At 46.5% G+C, this 25761-nt stretch overlaps 1 protein-coding gene across 2 annotated transcripts; it reads left to right on the top strand.

Moving 5' to 3' along the window:
• Nucleotides 1–7321: 7321 nt before the first annotated feature.
• On the top strand, nucleotides 7322–9182 carry LOC109749660 (thylakoid lumenal 17.9 kDa protein, chloroplastic). 2 transcript variants are annotated; one of them, XM_020308611.4, is made up of 5 exons: nucleotides 7322–7666; nucleotides 7774–7900; nucleotides 7994–8063; nucleotides 8225–8420; nucleotides 8773–9182. In XM_020308611.4, the coding sequence occupies exons 1-5, from the start codon at nucleotides 7437–7439 to the stop codon at nucleotides 8939–8941; spliced, it is 792 nt and encodes a 263-aa protein (XP_020164200.1). In that variant the 5' UTR covers nucleotides 7322–7436; the 3' UTR covers nucleotides 8942–9182. The 2 variants fall into 2 exon arrangements, with proteins under 2 accessions (XP_020164200.1, XP_020164201.1); XM_020308612.3 differs by lacking the exon at nucleotides 8773–9182 and having other exon boundaries at nucleotides 7369–7666; nucleotides 8225–8674.
• Nucleotides 9183–25761: the final 16579 nt, after the last annotated feature.

The raw sequence follows: 25761 nt of genomic DNA, 5'->3' as shown, positions 1-25761 counted from the left end.
AGATCATCAAAACTAGATCCCATGTTGATAGGTTTTGACGAACTTTTTTTCACGAAAAAACCGGACAAAAAAACGAACCAGGAGCACGGGTTTTTTCCCTTTCCGAAAGAGGCATGCCCGTGCCTCTCACGAAATCAAAACCGTGCCTCTCGCGGAAGCAAAACCATGACTCTCGCGGAAAAAAAAAAGAGAAAACGCGTTTTTTTCGTTTCCGAGGAGGCACGGCCATGACTCTCGCGAAAGCACAACTGTGCCTCTCGCGGAAGCAAAACTGTGACTCTCATGAAAGAAAAAAATAGAAAACATGTTTTTTTCGTTTCCGAGAGGCACGGCCGTGACTCTCGCGAAAGCACAACCGTGCCGCTCATGGAAGCAAGGAAAACGCGTTTTTTTTCATTTCCGAGATGCACGGCCGTGACTTTCGCTAAAGCACAACCGTCCCTCTCGCGAAAGCAAAACCGTGACTCTCGCGAAAGAAAGAAAAACAGAAAACGCGTTTTTTTCTGTTTCCGAGAGGCACGGCCGTGACTCTCGCGAAAGCACACTCGCGCCTCTCGCGGAAGCAATACCGTGACTCTCATGAAAGGAAAAAAAATAGAGAAATCGTTTTTCGTGCAAAAAAAAATTCAATTTTTTTTTATCGAAAAGCTAAGGAAGACCGGTGGAAAACCAAAACGTCTAAAAAACCGTTTAAAACGCAGAAAACGCGTGCAAAAAAATAAAAAATAAATATAATCCGGAGGGACCGCTCAGAGCGCGACACGTGGATCGTTGCAAGGCTCCCGAAGGAGCGCCCGTTAACTAGTTGCTCTCGTATAATTGAGTTGCATTTTGGTGACCGATGAGTAAGGGCATGTACAATTGTGCTATCTTAGGATTGCCACGTAGGATAAATGATGAGGTGGAGGAGAGAGAACTCAGAAGAAAAGACTTGTCTTCTTTTATTTAAGAGAAGACAAGAGATGATCTCTTAGCATAATATGTCTCACCACGTTTTTAGGAATAGCTAGTTGTTGAAGATAAGATTAAGAGATGACCCATTGTAGACATTTTTTTTGGGCGATGCTAGGCGCCGGCGCACCGGCCGAAAGTTTTGGCCGGTCCTGCCCCAGCCCTTGGATGCGAGCCCACGTGGTCACTGGATGCAACAAAAAAACGATTCGTCCTGGGCTTCTTCTACCTCGGGTTAGATCCGCACCTCCTGCTCGGTGTCCTCGTCGTCGCGCCTCCAGTCTCCTCTGGTGGCCGTCCTCGTCGCCGGTCCCCACCCTCGCCGTTCGTCCTCGTTCGCTAGTCCCCATCCTCGCCGGCTGGCCATCCTAGTCGCCAGTCCCCACCCTCGTCGGTTGTCTTCGTCGACGTTGAAGCTTTTCCCAGATTGGCCTGCCGTTGCAGCTCTCGACATAGCCGTTGCAACTCTCCACGGCGATGGGTGTAGCTCCGCCGCCGCCCCTCGCCGTTGATGCTCGCTGCAGCCGACGACGACGGCCACCCAGTCAATCAACACCATTGAAGAACCGTCGCAAACCCCCTGTGTTGCATACGCTAGAAAAAAAGCTTGAACCCCTGGATGGAAAAGCTCCAACCTCTATATGGAAAAGCTTCAACCGGCACTGCGAATCAGGAGGAGATGCAACCGCTCGCGCAAAATGCTTCAATCTTAGATTGAAAAAGTGCCAACCAAATGATAGAGAGAGCTTCAATCAAGTGCTGCTCAAGAACGAAAAAGTTTCAAATCGTTTACAAAAAAGTTTCGATCATGGATGAAAAAAGCTTCAACCGTGTATGAAAACAGCTTCGACCGTTGGAAAAAAAGCTCCAACCAGACACTGCAAACCAGAGAAAAGTTGCCAACGTTGACATAAAAAGCTTCAACCATATATGGGAAAAGCTTCAAACGGCTATCGGCGACAGAAAAGTTGTGGTTGCCGCCCGCGGTCACCTCGGTCATCGCCGTCGCGCACCCCGGCCGCCGCGGGGTTGCAGCACATGGACATCGCCGTGGTAGCACCCCGTCGTCCCCGGTTGCAGCATCTCCCGTGGTCACCCCGGTCGTCGGTCGCCTTACATGGATGTAGCAAAAACTTCACCGGTAGAAGCAAAATTCTACTATGTGAAAGATCGTGGATGTCGCCTAGAGGGGGGGTGAATAGGCGCTTTAAATTAATTACGGTTTAGGCTTGAACAAATGCGGAATAAACCTAGCGGTTAATTTGTCAAGCACAAAACCTACAACAACTAGGCTCACCTATGTGCACCAACAACTTATGCTAAGCAAGATAAACAACTAGGTGATAGCAAGATATATGACAAGAAACAATAAGGCTATCACAAAGTAAAGTGCATAAGTAAAGGGCTCGGGTAAGAGATAACCGAGGCACGCGGAGACGATGATGTATCCCAAAGTTCACACCCTTGCGGATGCTAATCTCCGTTTGGAGCGGTGTGGAGGCACAATGCTCCCCAAGAAGCCACTAGGGCCACCGTAATCTCCTCACGCCCTCGCACAATGCAAGATGTCGTGATTCCACTAAGGGACCCTTGAGGGCGGTCACCGAACCCGTACAAATGGCAACCCTTGGGGGCGGTCACCGAACCCGTACACTTTGGCAACCCTTGGGGGCGGTCACCGGAGCCCGTCAAATTGCTCGGGGCGATCTCCACAACCTAATTGGAGACCCTGACGCTTGCCCGAAGCTTTACACCACAATGATTGAGCTCCGAACACCACCAACCGTCTAGGGCGCCCAAGCACCCAAGAGGAACAAGCTCAAGGGCACCAAGCACCCAAGAGTAATAAGCTTCTCAACTTGTAACTTCCACGTATCACCGTGGAGAACTCAAACCGATGCACCAAATGCAGTGGCAAGGGCACACGGAGTGCCCAAGTCCTTCTCTCTCAAATCCCACCGAAGCAACTAATGCTAGGGAGAAAAATGAGAGGAAGAACAAGAAGGAGAACACCAAGAACTCCAAGATCTAGATCCAAGGGGTTCCCCTCACATAGAGGAGAAAGTGATTGGTGGAAATGTGGATCTAGATCTCCTCTCTCTTTTCCCTCAAAACTAGCAAGAATCCATGGAGGGATTGAGAGTTAGCAAGCTCGAAGAAGGTCAACAATGGGGGAAGAACACGAGCTCAAAGGATAAGGTAGAATGGGGAAGAAGACCCCCTTATATAGTGGGGGGAACAATCCAACCGTTACCCCCCACACCAGCCCCGCAGAGAGCGGTACTACCGCTTGGCCAGCGGTACTACCGCTCCCCCTCGCGGTACTGCCGCTGGGCCCAGAGCGGTACCACCGCGATGGTCAGGGCGGTACTACCACATACGAGCGGTACTACGGCCCCCACTGCCGCGGCTAGTACCGTAAAACCCGACACGAAAAAGACCCCTCGAATCGAGGCAGTACTAGCACGAGACCGCAGCGGTACTACGGCTGGGGGCTACCAGCAGTACTACCGCTCTGGAGCGGTACTACCGCTCTGGAGCGGTACTACCGCTAGGAAACCAAAACTGCCATAACTTCTGCATATGAGCTCCGAATTGAGCAAACTCAACCTTGTTGGATAGAGGAAGACGAGTAGCATCAAAACAGCAACTGGTTATAGTAAGAAGTGGCAGGGGAGGTATGCCAACAAATAGAGGAGTGAAACCTCCAACCGAGAAGAACCGGCATAACCTCCAACATCGAAAACATCATAGAAGATGCGAGTGAACTCCGTTTTCGATGAACTCGAGCTTGTCATCAAGATGACCATAAGCTCCAAAACTCACAAAGAGAAGAACCAAATAAGAACCAATAAAGATGATGCAAGGATGCAATGGTTTGAGCTCTCTATGAACGATACGATCAAGCTACTCATCGAGAGCCCCCCTTGATAGTACGGCAATCGATCCTATAACCCGGTCTCCCAACTACCATCATGAGACCGGTAAAATAGAAAACCTATCAAGAGCAAACCTTTGCCTTGCACATGGTCCACTTGATCTAGATGATGACGATCTTGACTCCCTCAAGTTGGACCACCTTTCTTGGTTGCGTTGGCTCGATGAAGACTAGTTGATTGCTCCCCCATGCTCCACTATGGGTGGGCCACTCTTCCGCACATCTTCACAAGTCCATTGTCACCACAATGGACGGCAAGCTTCAAGCATTTGATCTCTTCATGATGCTTTACTTGAACTTGCACACCGCAACATCTTCACAAGTCCATTGTCACCACAATGGATGGCAAGCTTCAAGCATTTGATCTCTTCATGATGCTTCACTTGAACTTGCACACCGCAACCTAACCCCACAAAGAACTCTCACGAAGATCATGGGTTAGTACACAAAGCGTAATTGATAATGCTTACCACACCATGGGATCGCTTGATCCCTCTCGGTACATCTTCTACGCTTTGTGAGTTGATCAAGTTGATTCACTCTTGACTTAGTCTTGATCAACCATGAATCTTTCCAACTCTCTTCATTTGGATGATGTCTTGAAGATATACATGAATGATCACACAATCTTCTTCTCCAAGACATGCTTGCAATAAGCTCAACTCTCACATGACCAATCTTTGGATAATTCCTTAATAACACCTTGGTCACCACATAAACTCCTTGAAACCAACACATGAACTTCAAGAAATTCCTATGGACAAATCCTTCAAATATAACTCAAGGCAACCATTAGTCCATAGAGATTGTCATCAATTACCAAAACCAAACATGGGGGCACCGCATGTTCTTTCACTATGGTTGCAGCAAAAATCAAACACCGTCGCCGTCTTTCGCGAGGTCACAACTCCGCCTTACATGGATGTAGCAAAAAACTTCAGCGATAGTAGCAAAATTCTACTACGGTTGCAACAAAAAATCGTCTTTGTCATCGTCACGAGGTCGCAGCTCTGCCTGATGGATGTAGCGAAAAACTTCGTCAGTAGTAACAAAATCCAATTGTGGTTGTAGCTTCCCCTTGTTGTGCAGTTCCATTGAAGCTTATCTGTCTATGGTTGAAGCTTTTTTTCAACAGCTGTTGAAGCTGTTCTAGGTGACGGTTGCAACATTAGTATACGCGGGGTGCATCCAGCCATGGCGGCAGGCAACCGGCGGCCGGCGAGGGAGCGCCTGGCCGCCGCGATGGAGGTCGTGGTCGCCCAGTCGCAGCCCGGGGGGAGGGGGAAGGGGGGAGGGGATGCGCCTGCGTGAAGGCTCGAGGTAGGGGATGGATCTAGCCATGGCGGCAGGCGAGGGGAGCCTGGCCGCCGGCGATGGAGATCGTGGTGGCCCAGTCGCGGCTCGGGAGGAGGGGGGGAGGGGACATGCTTCCAAGGGGAGGCGCTCGCGAGAGGAAGAAGAAGCACAGAAGGAAAAAAATGTGTCGCTTGAGGCCCACCTAGCGTACGTGGAAAAAAGCGAGCGAGCGAGGGGCACCGGCCGAGCGTTCGGCCGGTTCGCCGATGCCAAACGTTTCCTTTTTTGTCATCGCTAAATTACATACAAGACTTAAGATAAGACTATCTTATCAATCATTGTACATGCTCCCCGCTAGGGTTCCCCGCCGCCGCCGTCCGCCCGGCGCGGCGCCCCGCTCCCCCGTTCCTACCGCCGCCGCCCGCCCGGCACGGCGCCCCGCTCCCCCGCCCCCGCTCCACCGTTCCTACCGCCGCCGCTCGCCCGGCGCGGGCGTCCCGCCCCGCCCTGCGCCTCCCCCTCCCCTATCCCCTCCTCCCCATCCCGCCGCCTCCGTCGTCTCCCCGGGAGGCAGCCGGGGCGGCGCCCGACCTCCCCCCGCCTCGTCCGCCCCTTCTTCGCCCTCCCCCCCCCCCCCCCCGCTGCCGCCGGCGGTCGCCCCCGGATCTGGCCGGGTGGTGTCGGCGGCGGCGGGTCGTTCCTTACCCGCGCGTGCGCCTCCTTCCCGGGGTGGGGGGAGGCGGCGGTGATGCTCGGCCGGTGGCGGCCCGGCGTCCTGGTGCGTTGGCCGGCGGCGCTCGCCGTGGTGGTGCCGCCGCTTGGCGGCGGGGCGGTCCGGTGGTGCTGGTCGACCGGTGGCGTGTCCCCGGCCCAGATCTGGGCCCGTAGGGTCCCTTCTGGGTCCTTGCGAGTCGGCTCCGGCGCGACCGCGACGCCTTCTGTATGGGAAGGCAGGGGAGCGGCTTGGACTGAGGCAGGGACGCCGACGGCGTGCCAACTGCTGCGCGGAGGCGGGATCTGTCCGGGCCTTTGAGGGCCCGGCCAGGCCTGTGGGGCCACGGGCCCGGTAGGCTCCTGCTATGGCGTCCGGTCGGCTACCGTCGTGGACGGTGGAGGTGGGGCCCTCCCGTATGCCGACGGTGTTGCTGTCCTAGTCCCGGCTCCTCTTCTTCGTTGTGCAGTCCATCTTCGCGGCGTCGTGGTGAGACAGCGTGTGAAGCTTCCTGTCCGTGTTGGCGTAGGGTGGTGGTCGGTTTGGTGGCGAGCTCCGAAGTGCCTGAGGTAGAGGCTAGGATCGGAAGAAATCCCTGTTGGCTTGGCCGACACCGATGCGGTGGCGTGTGAGGGTGACGCCGGACCTTCCTGAAGGGCGTCGGGGCTACCTTTCCTCTCTCCTCGCCGTGTATCGGGGGAAACCCTTGGCAGCAGTATCGTCATCGTCGCGTTCCTTCTTGGAGGTTTTGATTGATACCGGCGCTTCGGAGTCTCGGAGCTTGGTGCGCGATCTCCGGTGGACGTAGCGGTCACGAGACTTCACCGTTTTTGTCGATCCGCTGTTATCGGCATTTGTTTCTTTTCTTTTTTCTCTTTCTTTTATTTGGGCGTGATTGTGTTGCTTCCGCCCCAGCTGTTATCGTTGGTTGTATCGGATGGTTGCTTTGTAATACAAAGTGGGGGAACCTTTTTCAATCATTGTACGTGCTCTAAGGGCAGTTTGAAGGATCGGGCTGTAGATGCTCTCAATCCAACCACATTGCCGCCTAGCTAGAAAGCTCGACTTCGGACCGCCGTATGAGCCCACAGTTTGGTGCGCAGGAAGACGACGGAGACCAGTCACGAACCAAATGTCCCAGCCGGCAGCTCGATCGCTCACGGGAGGTCGTCCAGTAGCGTACATGCATGTGCTGGCCAAACTGCGATCACACAATTATCAAGCACTGCATATATGAATTAGCTAGTGGTGGATCGCTTAGTGTGGCCGGCCGCCGGCATGTCGTCGACGGCGATCCAATTCCACGTGACGAGCTCGATCTGCCGTGTCCGGAATGATCCAATCCGACAGCTGAGCTGAGAAGAAGAGATCCACTTACACCAGATCGCTAGAGTATATACACATGTGGCTTGTGGACCAGCTTCACCCTGGAGAGATAAGATCCGTGTCCACGATCCAAGATAAATGTGCAGTTGCAAACAAAAACAATTTCTTTTCTTGAAAAGAAAACAAGAGGCGAGCTAAGCTAGCTGGACTGACATGAGGCCGCCGCTGGCGTCGTCGTCTTCTTCTTCCATTGCTGCCGCCGCTGCAACGGCTCCCTCCTCCTCCTCTGCTCCTCCGGCCACAACCAGGAGAGCACTGCTCTTGTCCACCTCAGCCCTCACGCTCGCCGCCGTCGTTCCTGCAGTGGCCCAGGCAGCCGCCAACCCCTTCTCCACGCCCTACTCCCAGTCCCGGACGCTGCAGCTCGGCCTCGACACCAACGGGTTGGTTGGGTACCTTCCATGGATTGATTGATCGTCCACTCTTCTTGCTATTCATTCCAGTCACCACATGCGTATGAGTAGTATGATCGATGGATCGATGGATGCAGGAAGATTCGGACATGCCCCTCCACCAATCCCGGGTGCGTCTGCACGAATCCCACCGTCGGCGCCTCCTCCTCCGTCGCCTCCCCGCTCATCATCCCGGAGTCCACCTCCGCCGACGCTGCCGCTCAGGTATCCATTCACCATGCGTGGCTGAATGTAGCATCTATCTTTCACAGGCTGATTCCAAGCTAATTCAAAATTTCAATCCATCCATTCATTCAGATGTTGCGGCAAGCCATCCTCAAGACGCAGAAGAATGTCAGCTTCAACGTTGATCAGCAAACTCCCCACGGTACGCACTCGGATTTAAATTAGTTGCAACTTTCTTGACCGGTCAGCTAGCTGGAACCAAATTACATAGTACTGAATTCCATTACAGACGACTTAGCTCAAGAATGAAGATGCGATTCTGAATGCATCTCCGAGAATGTACATATGTGTGTGTATATGCAGGCCAGTACATCCAGGCCGAGGTGGACGGCGGCTTCGGCCGGGACGTGATGGAGTTCCTCGTGAAGAAGGACGCCGGCGTTGTGGCCTACCGCTGCGTCGCCACCAAGGTCACCTTCGTCTACCCCTTCACCACCGCCATCGGTGACTCGCGGGGCCAGGAGCAGAGGGTCGCCGCCGTCGCGCAGGAGCTCGGCTGGTACGCGCCGGACATAAGATCCTCCGTCGACGACGTTGCTACATAATTAAGCTATGTAACGCGCCGACTGTGAGATGCATTTCAAGATCAAACGGCATGCATGCATGAGATTGGTATATGTATGTAGATCGATCGATCATGGTCAGTTGGTCACTGGGTCAGATAATTTGTCGTCCAATAGCCACCGCGCGATGTGTACTACTATGGATTTTTATGCTTGGAAACTTGGAACTCCAATTTTTCATTTGACATAATACCGCTCTATTTTTTTTAGAAAAACTTATGAGCTATTCATCAAACATCATGGCAGTATAAAGAGCATGAGAAGTAACAATCACATCCATGTTTGTAGGCCACCTAGCGACGCTACAATCACTAAAGTGATCCAGAGACGCACCGCCATCATCGCCCCTTCCTCACCGGGGAGAACATCATCCTTTGGGTTTTTCAAAGACGTGAATATGATCTACGCCATGTTGAGTCAACCATGGTCTTCGGTTAAATGCACGCTGCACCAGTAGCAGTAGCTTCCTTGGCTTGTAAGGAAGCAGCAGGTTCCTAGTAATTACCTAGTAGTTTACTTAGCTAGCTAGTAGTTTCCGAGAATGTGATGTGCATGTACGTAGTAGTTTGCTAGCAGTTTTTCTAGGGGTTTACTTGACTTGACCCGGGCTGACCTGTGGCCTATAAAAGGAGATGAATCCCATCGGTTGTAAGTAGGCCGCTCCAGTGCAATATCAATCAGCCTCAAGTGCTCTCCCATATGTGTGTGTTCAGTGTAGAAGCATTGTTTAGCCACTAGTAGTCTAGTACGTGAGCTCCGCTCCAACTCGATTATGTGTGTACCACCCTGTTCGTGTCCTCCTCTGCCAGCATAGCTAGACATCCAGCAGTAGTTCATCTATAGTCTATAGTTGGGCTAACACGCCACACACGTCACAAGGAAGGAATGAAAACGCGCGCTTCGAGATGTTTACGCCGTAGAGCTAGCAGCGCCAACCTACAGCCCGTGGTCGGAAATTCCAATCACCTTTGACCAAAGGGACCACCCGACGAGCATCCGTCACCGAGGCACTGCGACCCTGGTTCTCAACCCCATAGTGGATGGCTTTCACCTAACACGAGTCTTCATTAACGGGGTAGCAGTGTCACTTGATATACACCGACACCATCAAGAAAATGCATATGGATCCGGCAAAGAATCAAGCCCCAGCACTACCACCTTTAACCAAATAATACCAGGAGTTGAGACACAATGCTCGGGCAGCGTCAACTTGGACGTGGTCTTTGGTACTCCGGATAACTTCCGAAGCGAAGAGTTAATCTTCAACATCGTACCCTTTCGTAGCGGTTATCATGCGCTCCTCGGACGAACTGCCTCCGACAACGCAAAATGCACCGCCAGGATGGGGGCTAGACGGGGAAAACCTTATTCCATCTTCAAGGAGTCCCCGCTGCCTCACCTTCATGAACAGGACACAAACCCTAAACAGACTCAAAAGGCACCTAACAACGAAGCATGAGTCATCCCGCCGACAAGGGCCGGGATCTACAGATGAGGCAGGTCGGCGGTGGCGCCGACGAGAGGCAAGGAAACTCTAAATGTTTGAGTGACTTTCTTTCTTTACGTGGAAGAAAGGAAAAACACATCGTTACCATGCAATAATTGTTAACTGTTTGCTAGGGGAGGATTGAGTTCCTTCGGAGCATTATCAAACTACTCACAAGCAGGAACTCTTTTTTTATAGAGAAATCATGGTCTTTTTATTGCATGATAATATATGGTACAATTGTAGTGTCATTCGGCTGCAGCAGTCAGTTATATCGACCATGAGTGACGATAAAGCGCTTTTTACAAAATTGTGAGCCTCCATATTGGACATCCTGCCTTCATGAATAATTCAGATCTCTTCAAACTCCTCACTGACGACGGATGTTGATTTCGTATAGAATTTAGCTATAGATACTTTTACTTTCTCCATTTATCTGTTTAACTACCGCTTATGCGTCGCATGCAAGAACTCGGAACTCGTCGTAGGAATTTCGTTGGGTCGCTCAACCAGTTTTCTTAATTTTTAGTTGACCTAGCTTCTGGGCCCATCTTCACAAAAAAAATAGGACAACCTTCGTTTCTGTGTTGTTAGGCCCATTGCTCATTTAAATAGGATGCCTTCTCTTTAGGCTTCTTTTTCACCCGTGGGTTAGTACTTTATGCTGGCAAATCCTAAACGGTGCCCTCTGCCCCTATCCCTTCAATGTACGCAAACGGGCGCGCACGCCGCATCGTGCTGGGCCGGGCCATGTTCCCTTTTCTTTTTGTTTTGAAAAGGTGCAAAAAAAAAAGACCGGCAGGTTTGGCTACGACCTCCTCGTGCAAGCCACCTACAATAGCCAACTAGACCAATCAAACCGACGTGACTATTTACATCCTTTTCATTCCTTTGTTCTTCATTATTTTTTTCCTTTCCTTTTTCTTTTTATTTTTATTATTACTAGTATGCATGCACGCGCAATGCGCGTCTTTACGTTACATAGTGATTTTGACAAAAAATAAGTCATGAAAATGATGGAGAAATGATTCAAGATGGATGTCCATTGTGCATGTACTCGGAATTAGCATAAGAAAGCTTCTCGTGTTCTTATGCAGTCACTATCACATGAATATGTAATTTGCACAAAATTTGGGGGTACTTATTGCAGAAAACACATTTGGAAAAAAGTACTAAAACCACTCCAAAAAACACATTTCTAAATGACAAAAATTTCTTGAAAAAAAAGGTGCACATATTCATCTCTCCATGTTCTATGTACACATAAAAAGTTTCACGGGAAAACACCTTTTTTTGCATGTGCTAAAAAGACAAAAAATACCATGAAACACTATTTAGAAGCACTAAAACCTATATCTTTTATGCGAACACAAAATAAAAAGATTTTTTCATAAAACTTTATTCCCCACACATATTTTCCGAAGATGCATGGGTGAAATTTTGCTTTGTAATTTCTGACATTTTAAAATATGTTTGAAATGCAATTTTTTTCAAAAGTGGTTTCATATATACCTCAGAACGATTGCTATGTTTTGTTGTAGCATTGACTACTGCTTTCCAGCCAGAAATGTATGCGAGGCAGTGAGGCCATGTATGTGCGCGATGCATTGATTTGATTTGTCTACTTTCTATTTTTATATTGTTCTACTTCTTCATCTCGTGTCAGACTTGGTGGTACGGACCCCACTTATTTGCCATATAGCTCTGCGGGTGTCTGCTTCGGGAAAACAATTTGTACTGCTCCAGAAGATGCGAGGTGATTGTCTTTGCTCCAACGAACTGACATGCAGTGTTACCCGGCGCTAACCATAGATGTTTCGGAGCGACCCAGATAACACTGAACGCTACTGTAGCAGCGAATCCCTGCGCTGTAAGCCATCGGATGGAGCCCAATGAACGGCCAGAAATGCATTTCAATGTGTGAATTCAAAGATTCAAAACTCATACACTATATAGTAGTATAGATTATTATTATTATTATTCCTTTTTTTATAACTTGATGAAAAAACTTCACCAAGTTTTATGAACATTTTTACAAATTCCGTGAACATTGTATCAAAATCAATGAACTTTTTTCTAATTGATTGAACATATTTCAAATCCGATGAACTTTCCTAAAAATCGGTGAACTTTTTTCAAATTGATGAATTTTTTTCAAATTTGATGAACTTTTTATTAAGTTTGTGAACTTTTTTCAAAATTGGTGACTTTTTTCAAATTTTGATGAACTTTTTTTTCAAAATAAATGTACTTTCTTTTCAAAATCAATGAACCGCTTTCAAATTGATGAAGTTTTTTTAACTTAATGAACTTTTTTTTAAATGGATGAACTTTTTTAAAATTCATGAACTATTTTTGAAGTTTGTGAACTTTTTTTCAAAATTCGTGAACTTTTATCTCCAAAGAGCCAAATCCTCAAGTATATATAGGTTGGAGGAGAGGGAGGGGGCGCCACAAGAGGGAAGGGGGACTCCCCTCCGTTGTGCCGGCCAAGGAGAAGGAGGAGTCCTCCACCCACTCGAATTTGGCCCCTCTAGCTTGTCCTACAAGCTTGAGGTGTCCCAAGTGTTATTGGGCCCTAGGGCCCAATAGCTCTCCACCATTTGGCCTTTTAAGTATTTTCCTTGGCCCATTAATATTTAAATAATTATAAAAGCCTCTTAATCATTATTAGAGCCTTTTATTATTAATTTAACATCTCCGGAAACCCTTCCGACAACCCCGGAACGCTTCAGGTTTCTCTAGAAACTATTCCTAATATTAATGAAACTATTTCATAAGTTTTTTCACATAAATCTTGCTCCACTAACACTCATCAGATCGTGATTCCCTTAGCCTTGTGACCATGTAGGTTTGGTAGAAAATAGACATGAACAAAATCCCTTTCGTTCAATGACCAATAGCAGAACCATGGACATCAATATTGATCCCTAGGAATACAAGAATGACATTCGAGTGAACCTTTGGTTATCATGTGCTATTCCCTTTGCTTCGCAAAAAAATTTTAAAAACCCCGTGGTGAAATATATATATCAGTATCCTCTTGAGTTATTCTCATGCTCACTATACCGGTCTCCTCGTTACCGGTCTTGTTCTTCTTTCTCGTTGACATATTCCGGCATCCCTGTGACCTAGTCACCTGTGTCTGGTGAGACGATGATGAATGTCGTCACACTGAGAGGGGCCTAAGAATATTTCTTCATCGTCGGAGGAGAAAATCCCACTCTTGAGCTATCTAGCCCCTTGTCAAACTTTCTGATGAACATGTAGTTGTCGCTATGATCACCGTGTTACAGATGACGTTTGAGCAACCCTAAAGTCCATCGTACGGTAAGAAGTGACTACGATACTCTCATGGTCTAAGAAACTAAAGCATACATTAACTCTCTGTGTTATAACGATTGACTTGTGACAATTGTATCTCAAAGTATAACAAACAAGTTTGGGTCAATTCAATATGATCGTTCTTCCAAAGTCACACTCTCAAAGTTGTTTTAGGACTATCGTTACACTTAACTATAACTTAAAATCCGGAAAACATGATCACTGACAACATTTGAGCTAGTCTTAGAGGCGAGGCTAGGAATCAGGTTTTACCGTTTGTCATTCCACACGTGCATATGAGTTTTCCACTGAATCGCATATTTCAGGATCATAACAGTTATAGAATAGAATATAAACTACTCCCTCCGTCCCATAGTGTTGAAAAACATCTTACATTATGGGACGGAGGGAGTATTAATTATAAACATGAAAACATAATAATACAATATTATTGTCTTTAGGGCATATTTCCAACACACCTTGAATTTGTGCGTTGTAGAGTTTGCCATGCAATTTCTTGACACACTTTTTTCTGCAATGAACATACACTTGTGTGATGTGGCTGTGATGTTCCTCGCTGTCATGGTGGTATCTCGATGTTGGAGAAACTGAGAGCCTACATTGGCAAATCATCCATGACTGAAAGTTTTGAAGGCACGCTGGATTTCTGCTTCCAAGGTGCATTTCTGCTATAGTAGTAGTATTTTATTTCGTGGCAATCGAGCATCTAGTTGAGCCACGTAATTTTGTTCATGCATTTCTGCTTCCAAGGCCAGAGTAGCACGAGAAGAGCATCATTGATCGACTTCTGCTTGGTGTGGATCCCGATCCCGACCTCAAGCTCCCCTAGTTGGGTGGCTCCGTTGCTCCCCCTCCCACACGTCCTTGTTCAGAAATTTGAAGGCTCTCTTTGAAAACTGGGGGGGGGGGGCATGGCTCCCCCTCTCCCCTGGTTCCGTCACTGCTTCCACTTGAGCACCAGGTTCTTGAGATCGCCAAGCGTGAGTCCTGATTCCAGTTGTTGGCGATCTCCCTGAACCGCTCGGCCTCGGTGAGCGTCACCACCACCAGGGCGACGACGTTGGGCGCTTGCTAGTGCCGGTAGTTGGCGAGGTGCCCCATCGCTTGCAGCGCGGACTTGCGGCCCAGAACGAGCCCATGAGGCCCGGGTAGTCGTTATCGAACGACAGACTTGTCGCCTCGGGAAGGGTGCTGATATGTCTCGCTTCACGCGAGATGAAGCGGGCACTCGCTCAAGCACCAACCATAATGGGCCAGCCCAACGGGGAGCATGGGCATTCAACATTTTTTTCTTTTGTTTCTTTTTTCAGTCTTTTGCCTTGTATTTCGCTCCTTTAAATTTTTGCTTATACTTTGTAATTTTATAGTTATATCTATAATAAAAATTACTTCACATACAGAACTAGAAAATGTTAAACGTGCATTTAAAAAATGTTAAACGTGTATAGACAAATGTTTATCACATATACAAAAAATATATATAGGAAAAATAAAATGTGTATGAAACAATTTGATCATGTATTTAAAAAATAATAATCAAGTATTTGAAAAACTATTGAACAAGTTTTTCAAAATTGTTAATCAAGCATTTGGAAAATGTTAAATATGTATAGAACAAATGCGGACCACGTTTTAAAAAATGATGAATTTTTTCATCATGGATATAAAAATGTTAATCAAACATTTGAAAAAAATATTGAACAAGTATTCAAAAAATGTTAATCAACCATTTGAAAAATGTTAAATGTGTATAGAAAAAATGTTGACGATCTATTAAAAATGATGAAAAATCGGATCATGTATTTCAAAATGTTAATCAAGCATTTCAAAAACGTTAAATGTGTTTAGGAAAAATGTTGACCATGAGTTCAAAAAATGTTAATACTGTATTTAGGATATGTTAATCAAGCAGTTGAAAAATGTTAAATGTGCATACAAAAAATGTAGACCATGTGTTAGAAAATCTTAATCTTGTATTAAAAACATATTAATCAAGCATATGAAAAAGTTTAAAAGTGTGTTTATGAAAAATGTTGACCACGTATTCAAAAAATGTTAATCTTATGTTTGAAAAATGTTAATGAAGCATTTAACAATGTTAAAAATGTGTATAAAAATATTGACCATGTATTAAAAAATGTTCAATTTGTATTGAAAAATGTTCAACGTGTGTTAGAAAAATATTTTTTTACATATCAAAAAATGTAGAATGAGATCCAAGAGAAACAAAGAAAACCAAAGAAACAAAAACAAAAAACACAAAGAAAAATAAAATGGAAAAACAAATGTGAAAAAAATGAAAAAAAAACAGAGAAGAAAAAAGAAAGAAACAAAAGAAAACGAAAAAAAGAAGAAAAAACCTTGGAGAAAACAAAATAAAACAGAAAAAAACGGTGCGGAAAATTGGCTCTTTAACCTTATCAAGGTTGAAACTTTGGTCGGTTAGCATCTTCCCTGTGGGGAAGTTGTTGGTGAGCTTAATTGCAGCACTTCACGGTGCAGGTTGTTCATTTTTTCCCTAGCTACGACCCCCAACTAAAAGCATGGCATGGCACTCTGGCAGGGCCCGGTTGTACTATCAAAACGAAAACAGTGCAGCTTGGGAGCTCCTGTTCGACACTCTTGGCGCCGTTTAGGTAAGTGGGCCCTCGAAGGCGATCGGTACTGGCCTGGCCAAGCATCACTCGCGTGAGGTAACGGAAAAAATAATCAACACTATTATTCTGCGACTATGGTGGGTTCGAACTCACATGCCATCGTCGACGGAATTACCACAATAGCTACTGCACCGCGATGACTTTCATGTCATATATCCGAAAAGAGCGGTACTTTACCTTTGTTTTCAGTCCAATTATAAATTATTTGAAAAAGAAAATGTATTTTTGCAAATGAATTCACAAATTTAGAAAAGATCATCGATTTTGAAAAAAAGAGTCACAGATTTAACAAAAAAATTGTTCACAAAATCAAAAAAGGTCACCAATTTAAAAAAAATGTTCACTAATGTGAAAAAGGTTCATGGGATTTAAAAAAAGTGGATTTCAAAATAAATCACCAATTTTGATAATAAAAAAATCATGCAGTTTTGAAAATAGTTCACCGGATTTTGAAAAACAAAGTTCACGTTTTTGAAAAAAATTCATTGATTTTGATAAAAAAGTTCATGAATTCAATTTTTTATCAAATTTCATTTTTCTTTCACAAATTTGAAAAAGTTTCACCAGATTTTGAAAAAAAAGTTTAGGGATTTGAAAAAGGTTCATCAATTTTGATAAAAAAAACTTACCACATTTTGAAAAAGAAACAAGAAAAAAAAAGAAAACATAAAAGTAAAAGTAAAAAATAAAAGAAGTAGAAGAAGAAAGAAAAGAGGAAAGAGAATGTAACAAATCACATCATGTTAGATGCCTAGCTGGCTACCGTAGCGAACTGTAAACATGGAGGTCATGGGTTCAGAGTCACTAGTGCGGACTGATTTTTTGCAGTATAAAACAGAAAAAGAAAGGATAAACAAGTCGGCCCAGCACCGAGTGGTAGTGTGTGCCCGTTTGCGGAAAACACTATAACGAAAGCTGGATAAACGGCCCGTCCCAGCATGGAGTGGTAGTGTGCGCCCGTTTGCGGAAAACACTATAACGAGTGATGCAAACGTCAAGTTGGATTTACCGTGCAACTTGCCCATGGACGTCGGTCTATTCCCTCACCGAGAGCAGTACGTGACACCACATTTATCCGGTCCATCACTTGGTTTAATAAGACTACGGGTGGCTAATAGTTTATTTCTCCGCTTAGTTCAGTATTTCTTTTTCGTTCTCTCTAGTACTTAAGGGCGTGTTCGGTAACCCTTTATAGCCTCAAACTCCTCAACTCCTCAGTCAACATCCAACGGCCAGCTTCTCGCTGAAAATCTTGGAGCTGACCATCCGTTCGGCACATCAGCCTCTGATCTCGATTCAGATAATGGGCTAATAGCCCAATAAGCGGCCCAATTCGAGGGAGAAAAAGCCCTGAACTGACAAATTGCCTAGTTTGGCAAGCACAGGTGTCATACACATTAGCACAAACCACCTTAATAAACAAAATAAGATTACAATCAGACCCCCTGGTCATCTTGCACCGCTCGTCAACGCCATTGAAGCACCAATCGATGGAGGTGAAGACTAGCACACGCCGGCACCACCCCATCACCGTGGACGGACACACGGAAGCCGAAACCGCGGATGGACAGTGAGCGACCGATGGGGAGGACAGCGAGGTCGTCGGGGGTCAGGGATGGGAGCGGCGACCATTGCTCCCGCGTGCTCGGCTGCTCCTGGCGGTGGCAGCGGAGGACGATGGAGACGGCGGGGCGGGCGGCGAGCCTGGAGGGCACTGGAAGGCTACGTGGGTGGTCGATGGACTCGGGGAATAGAGCGGACGTGCGGGATGGGCTCGAACTGGTACACCCGATGTTCACTTTGTGGTGGCAGTTGCTAGTAACTTCAGTCAAACTCTCGCTCCTCTGATTTCTCGGAGCTCGTGTTTTCCAAATCCACAGCTCCTCTGATTTTACACTTCACAAATAGCCAGATTCTCACTCCTATAACCAAGATTTAAACCGTTCGGCTAGACTCCTCATCTGGAGTCGAGGAGTTGAGAAGCTAGAGGGCTACCGAACACTCCCTTAGTTTAATTCTTGCCTTTTATCATTTGCCCTAGTAACTTACATTAGTGAACTATTTCCAAACTCTAATTTAGGTGTGAGCGTATTTGCATAAGTAACCACACAATTGCGGGGATAGTAGTGCTTTCCTTTTTGCTCCCTATGGGATCGACAAACCTTATTTATCACAAAATTGTTACATCGCCTTATGCACTTGTTGGCCATCAGTGAGGCTGACGCTCTACCGTCCTCCTACGCAGTGGACTCAAAGGTTGAGCGGGATGTCCACTGGCTTTGTGCCGGGCGTGTAGGGACGCACCCATCACAAGTGTGATCGCCTTCCTCCCTGAGAGGGGGGCAGACTGAAACCATCCAGCTGGTGATATCCCGGAGCCATGGGCGCATGGGGGATCCATCCCCTACCGAAACAGGGGAGTCCTGGAGGAGACCGCGTGTCACCTGTAGCGTTGTTGCACGAGCAACCTCCTCGAGGTTTAGCCTCCCCCGAGTTGAGTGGCGTGTCCGCAGGTGCACATGGTCACCGTGGGCGGGGCGTCCTTTGCATGGGGCTTTGTGGGCGTTCCACGACGACGACCCTTGCTGTGGACGTTCACCTGACCTACTGGCGATGAGCGTTGTCGCCGCTGATCGCATGACTCCGCGAGCAGGCATGCTTATAGGAAATGGCTTGATCCTTAACCCCTACCTGGCATGCTAGATGTTGATGGGTGATCGTCGAGATTCGAGCTACGACGCAACTCCTAGATTGTTCGACCAAGGGTTAAAAATACTCCAAACACTCCACATGCACGCGACAAGAGATTTACCCAGGTTCTAGCCATCGTGAGGTGTAATACCCTACTCCTGCTTATAGTGTTCTTGTATATCAAACCCTTACAAACCCTTTCAGATAGTCTCTCGCTCCCCTTATATAGCCAAGGGGGAGGAGCCTCTTATTATCACTCCCGAGGGTATCCTCTCGTGATACGAGGGAATTGTGTTGGGGAACGTAGTATTTCAAAAAAATTGCCTACGATCACGCAATATCTATCTAGGAGAAATATAGCAACGAGCGGGGAGAGTGTGTCTACGTACCCTCATAGACCGAAAGCGAAAGCGTTTAGTAACGCGGTTGATGTAGTCGAATGTCTACGCGATCCAACCGATCCAAGTACCGAACGTACGGCACCTCCGCGATCTGCACACGTTCAGCTCGGTGACGTCCCTCGAACTCTTTATCCAGTTGAGGCCGAGGGAGAGTTCCGTCAGCACGACGGCGTGACGACGGTGATGATGAAGTTTACCGGCGCAGGGCTTCGCCTAAGCACTACGACAATATGACCGAGGTGTGTAACTGTGGAGGGGGCACCGCACACGGCTAAAAGATCAACTTATGTGTCTATGGGGTGCCCCCTGGCCACGTATATAAAGGAGGGGAGGGAAGAGGTGGCCGGCCCAAGGGGGCGCGCTAGGTGTGGGGAATCCTACTAGGACTCCCCAGTCCAAGTAGGATTCCCCTCCTCTTTCCTATTCCTAGTAGGAGAAGGAGGGAAGGAGGAGGAGGAGAGAAGGAAAGGCCCTCCCAACCCTAGTCCAATTCGGTTTGGGCTAGGGGGTGCGCACGCCACTCCCTGGCCGGCCTCCTCTCTTCCACCACTAGGCCCATGAGGCCCAATAACTTCCCGGGGGGGTTCCGGTAACCCCCGGTACTCCGAAACTCACCCGAAACGACCCGAACCATTCCGGTGTCCGAATGTAACCTTCCAATATATGAATCTTTATGTCTCGGCCATTTTCGGACTCCTCGTCATGTCCGTGATCTCATCCGGGACTCCGAACAACCTTCGGTCATCAAATCACATAACTCATAATACAAATCGTCATCGAACATTAAGCGTGCGGACCCTACGGGTTCGAGAACGATGTAGACATGACCGAGACACATCTCCGGTCAATAACCAATAGTGGAACCTGGATGCTCATATTGGCTCCTACATATTCTACGAACATTTTTTTTCGGTCAAACCGCATAACAACATACGTTATTCCCTTTGTCATCGGTATGTTACTTGCCCAAGATTCGATCATCGGTATCATCATACCTAGTTCAATCTCGTTACCGGCAAGTCTCTTTACTCGTTCCATAATGCATCATCCTGCAACTAACTCGTTAGTCACATTGCTTGCAAGGCTTATAGTGATGTGCATTACCGAGAGGGCCCAGAGATACCTCTCTAACACAGAGTGACAAATCCTAATCTCGATCTATGCCAACTCAACAAACACCATCAGAGACACCTGTAGAGCATCTTTATAATCACCCAGTTTTGTTGTGACGTTTGATAGCACACAAGGTGTTCCTCCGGTATTCTAGAGTTGCATAATCTCATAGTCTGAGGAACATGTATAAGTCATGAAGAAAGCAATAGCAGAAAAACTAAACGACCATTATGCTAAGCTAACGGATGGGTCTTGTCCATCACATCATTCTCTAATGATGTGATCCCGTTCATCAAATGACAACACATGTATATGGCTAGGAAACTTAACCATCTTTGATTAACGAGCTACTCAAGTAGAGGCGTACTAGGGACACTCTGTTTGTCTATGTATCCACACATGTACCAAGTTTCCGGTTAATACAATTCTAGCATGAATGATAAACATTTATCATGATATAAGGAAATATAAATAACAACTTTATTATTGCCTCTAGGGCATATTTCCTTCAGTCTCCCACTTGCACTAGAGTCAATAATCTAGATTACATAGTAATGATTCTAACACCCATGGAGTCTTGGTGCTGATCATGTTTTGCTCGTGAGAGAGGCTTAGTCAACGGGTCTACAACATTCAGATTCGTATGTATCTTGCAAATCTCTATGTCTCTCTCCTTGACTTGATCGCAGATGGAATTGAAGCGTCTCTTGATGTGTTTGATTCTCTTGTGAAATCTGGATTCCTTTGTCAAGGCAATTGCACCAGTATTGTCACAACAGATTTTCATTGGATCCGATGCACTAGGTATGACACCTAGATCGGATATCAACTCCTTCATCCAGACTCCTTCATTTGCTGCTTTCGAAGCAGCTATGTATTCCGCTTCACACGTAGATCCCGCCACGACGCTCTGCTTGGAACTGCACCAACTAACAGCTCCACCATTCAATATAAATACGTATCCGGTTTGTGACTTAGAGTCATCCGGATCAGTGTCAAAGCTTGCATCGACGTAACCGTTTACGACGAGCTCTTTGCCACCTCCATAAACGAGAAACATATCCTTAGTCCTTTTTAGGCATTTCAGGATGTTCTTGACCGCTGTCCAGTGATCCACTCCCGGATTACTTTGGTACCTCCCTGCTAAACTAATAGCAAGGCACACTAGGGACATGTTAATACATAGCGTACCTCCCTACATATAATATCAGAAATGCTACAGAGCTCCCACTCACTTTCTTGTAAATACAGGCTTCTCCAAAAGTCTGTATAAAACCATATGCTTTGATCACACTATCCAAGCGTATATTCCAACTCCGAGAGGCTTGCACCAGTCCATAAATGGATCGCTGGAGCTTGCACACTTTGCTAGCACCTTTTGGATCGACAAAACCTTCTGGTTGCATCATATACAACTCTTCTTTAAGATATGCATTAAGGAATGCAGTTTTGACATCGATTTGCCAAAATTCATAATCATAAAATGCGGCAATTGCTAGCATGATTCGGACAGACTTAAGCATCGCTACGGGTGAGAAAGTCTCATCGTAGTCAACTCCTTGAACTTGTCGAAAACCTTCCGCAACAAGTCAAGCTTTGTAGAAAGTAACATTACCGTCGGCGTCATTCTTCTTCTTGAAGATCCATTTATTCTCTATGGCTTGCCGATCATCGGGCAAGTCAACCAAAGTCCATACTTTGTTCTCATACATGGATCCCATCTCATATTTCATGGCCTCAAGCCATTTCGCAGAATCTGGGCTCATCATCGCATCCTCATAGTTCGTAGGTTCGTCATGGTCAAGTAACATGACTTCCAGAACAGGATTACCGTACCACTCTGGTGCGGATCTTACTCTGGTTGACCTACGAGGTTCAGTAGTAACTTGATCAGAAGTTTCATGATCATTATCATTAGCTTCCTCACTGATTGGTGTAGGAATCACTGGAACTGATTTCTGTGATGAACTACTTTCCAATTCGGGAGAAGGTACAATTACCTCATCAAGTTCTACTTTCCCCCACTCACTTCTTTCGAGACAAACTCCTTCTCTAGAAAGGATCTATTCTTAGCAACGAATATCTTGGCTTCGGATCTATGATAGAAGGTGTACCCAACAGTCTCCTTTGGGTATCCGATGAAGACACATTTCTCCGATTTGGGTTCGAGCTTATCAGGTTGAAGTTTTATCACATAAGCATCGCAGCCCCAAACTTTAAGAAACGACAACTTGGGTTTCTTGCCAAACCACAGTTCATATGGTGTCGTCTCAACGGATTTAGATGGTGCCCTATTTAACGTGAATGCAGCCGTCTCTAAAGCATAACCCCAAAACGATAGCGGTAAATCAGTAAGAGACATCATAGATCGCACCATATCTAATAAAGTGTGGTTACGACGTTCAGACACACTATTACGCTGTGGTGTTCCAGGTGGCGTGAGTTGCGAAACTATTCCGCATTGTTTTAAATGAAGACCAAACTCATAACTCAAATATTCACCTCCACGATCAGATCGTAGAAACTTTATTTTCTTGTTACGATGATTTCCCACTTCACTCTGAAATTCTTTGAACTTTTCAAATGTTTCAGACTTATGTTTCATCAAGTAGATATACCCATATCTGCTCAAATCATCTGTGAAGGTCAGAAAATAACGATACCCACCGCGAGCATCAACACTCATTGGACCGCATACATTAGTATGTATTATTTCCAATAAGTCTGTTGCTCGCTCTGTTGTTCCGGAGAACGGAGTCTTAGTCATCTTGCCCATGAGGCATGGTTCGCAAGCATCAAGTGATTCATAATCAAGTGATTCCAAAAGCCCATCAGCATGGAGTTTCTTCATGCGCTATACACCAATATGACCTAAATGGCAGTGCCACAAATAAGTTGCCCTATCATTATTAAACTTGTATCTTTTGGCTTCAATACTATGAATACGTGTATCACTACTATCGAGATTCAATAAAAATAGACCACTCATCAAGGGTGCATGACCATAAAAGATATTACTCATATAAATAGAACAACCATTATTCTCTGATTTAAATGAATAACCGTCTCGCATCAAACAAGATCCAGATATAATGTTCATGCTTAACGCAATTATTCAGGTCTAAAACTAATCCTGAAGGTAGATATAGAGGTAGCGTGCCGACCGCGATCACATCGACTTTGGAACCATTTCCCACGCGCATCGTCGCCTCGTCCTTAGCCAATCTTCGTTTAATCTGTAGCCCTTGTTTTGAGTTGCAAATATGAGCAACAGAACTAGTATCAAATACCCGGGCGCTACTACGAGCATTAGTAAGGTACACATCAATAACATGTATATCAAATATACCTTTCACTTTGCCATCCTTCTTATCCGCCAAATACTTGGGGCAGTTCTGCTTCCAATGACCAGTCCCTTTGTAGTAGAAGCACTCAGGCTCAGTCTTAGGTCCAGACTTGGGCTTCTTCACTTGAGCAGCAACTTGCTTGCCATTCTTCTTGAAGTTCCCTTTCTTCCCTTTGCCCTTCTTCTTGAAACTAGTGGTCTTGTTTACCATCAACACTTGATGCTCCTTCTTGATTTCTACCTCTGCAGCCTTTAGCATTGCGAAGAGCTCGGGAATTGTCTTATCCTTCCCTTGCATATTATAGTTCATCACGAAGCTTTGTAGCTTGGTGGCAGTGATTGAAGAACTCTGTCAATGACACTATCAACAGGAAGATTAACTCTCAGTTGATGGTTGTGGTACCCAGACATTCTGAGTATATGTTCACTGACTGAACTATTCTCCTCCATTTTGCAGCTGTAGAACTTATTGGAGACTTCATATCTCTCAATCCGGGCATTTGCTTGAATTATTAACTTCAACTCCTGGAACATCTCATATGCTCCATGACGTTCAAAACGTCGTTGAAGTCCCGGTTCTAAGCCGTAAAGCATGGCACACTGACGTATCGAGTAGTCATCAGCTTTGCTCTGCCAGGCGTTCATAACGTCCGGCATTGCTCCTGCAACGGGTCTTGCACCTAGTGGTGCTTCCAGGACGTAATTCTTCTGTGCAGCAATGAGGATAATCCTCAAGTTACGGACCCAGTCCGTGTAGTTGCTACCATCATCTTTCAACTTAGCTTTCTCTAGGAATGCACTAAAATTCAAAGTAACAGTAGCACGGGCCATTTATCTACAATAACATAGACATGCAAAATACTATCAGGTGCTAAGTTCATGATAAATTTGTTGGAAATATGCCCTAGAGGCAATAATAAAATGGTTATTATTATATTTCCTTGTTCATGATAATTGTCTATTGTTCATGCTTTAATTGTGTTATCCGGAAATCGTAATACATGTGTGAATACATAGACCATAACATGTCCCTAGTGAGCCTCTAGTTGACTAGCTCGTTGATCAATGGATGGTTACGGTTTACTGACCATGGACATTGGATGTCATTGATAACGGATCACATCATTAGGAGAATGATGTGATGGACAAGACCCAATCCTATGCATAGCACTAGATCGTGTAGTTCGTTTGCTAAAGCTTTTCTAATGTCAAGTATCATTTCCTTAGACCATGAGATCGTGCAACTCCCGGATACCGTAGGAATGCTTTGAGTGTACCAAACGTCACAACGTAACTGGGTGGCTATAAAGGTGCACTACAGGTATCTCCGAAAGTGTCTGTTGGGTTGGCTCGGATCGAGACTGGGATTTGTCACTCCGTATGACGGAGAGGTATCTCTGGGCCCACTCGGTATTGCATCATCATAATGAGCTCAATGTGACTAAGTAGTTAGTCACGGGATCATGCATTACGGAACGAGTAAAGTGACTTGCCGGTAATGAGATTGAACGAGGTATTGGGATACCGACGATCGAATCTCGGGCAAGTAAAGTACCGATTGACAAAGGGAATTGTATACGGGATTGCTTGAATCCTCGACATCGTGGTTCATCCGATGAGATCATCGTGGAACATTTGGGAGCCAACATGGGTATCCAGATCCCGCTATTGGTTATTGTCTAGAGAGGTGTCTCGGTCATGTCTGCATGATTCCCGAACCCGTAGGGTCTACACACTTAAGGTTCGATGATGCTAGGGTTATAAGGAAGGTTTGTATGTGATTACCGAATGTTGTTCGGAGTCCCGGATGAGATCCTGGACGTCACGAGGAGTTCCGGAATGGTCCGGAGGTAAAGATTTATATATGGGATGTCACCATACGGTCACCGGAAATATTCGGGGGTATACCGGTATTGTACCGGGACCACCGGAGGGGTTCCGGGGGTCCACCGGGAGGGTCCACCTGCCCCGGAGGGCCTTATGGGCTGTAGGTGGAAGGGAACCAGCCCTTAGTGGGCTGGGCGCCAACCCCCCCAGGGCCCATGCGCCTAGGGTTTGGGGGGAACCCTAAAGGGGGGGCGCCCCCCTTGCTTGGGGGGCAAGCTCCCTCCCCCCTTGGCCGCCGCCCCCTCTAGATCTCATCTAGAGGGGTCGGCCCCCTTCCCCCTTCTCCCTATAAATAGAGGGGTGAGGGGAGGGCTGCAGCACCACATCCAAGGCGTAGCCCCTCCCCTCCCC

This window comes from Aegilops tauschii, chromosome 3 (genome assembly GCF_002575655.3).
Source record: "Aegilops tauschii subsp. strangulata cultivar AL8/78 chromosome 3, Aet v6.0, whole genome shotgun sequence".
Taxonomy (NCBI): Eukaryota; Viridiplantae; Streptophyta; class Magnoliopsida; order Poales; family Poaceae; genus Aegilops; species Aegilops tauschii.
This window is presented reverse-complemented; position numbering and strand designations above follow the sequence as displayed.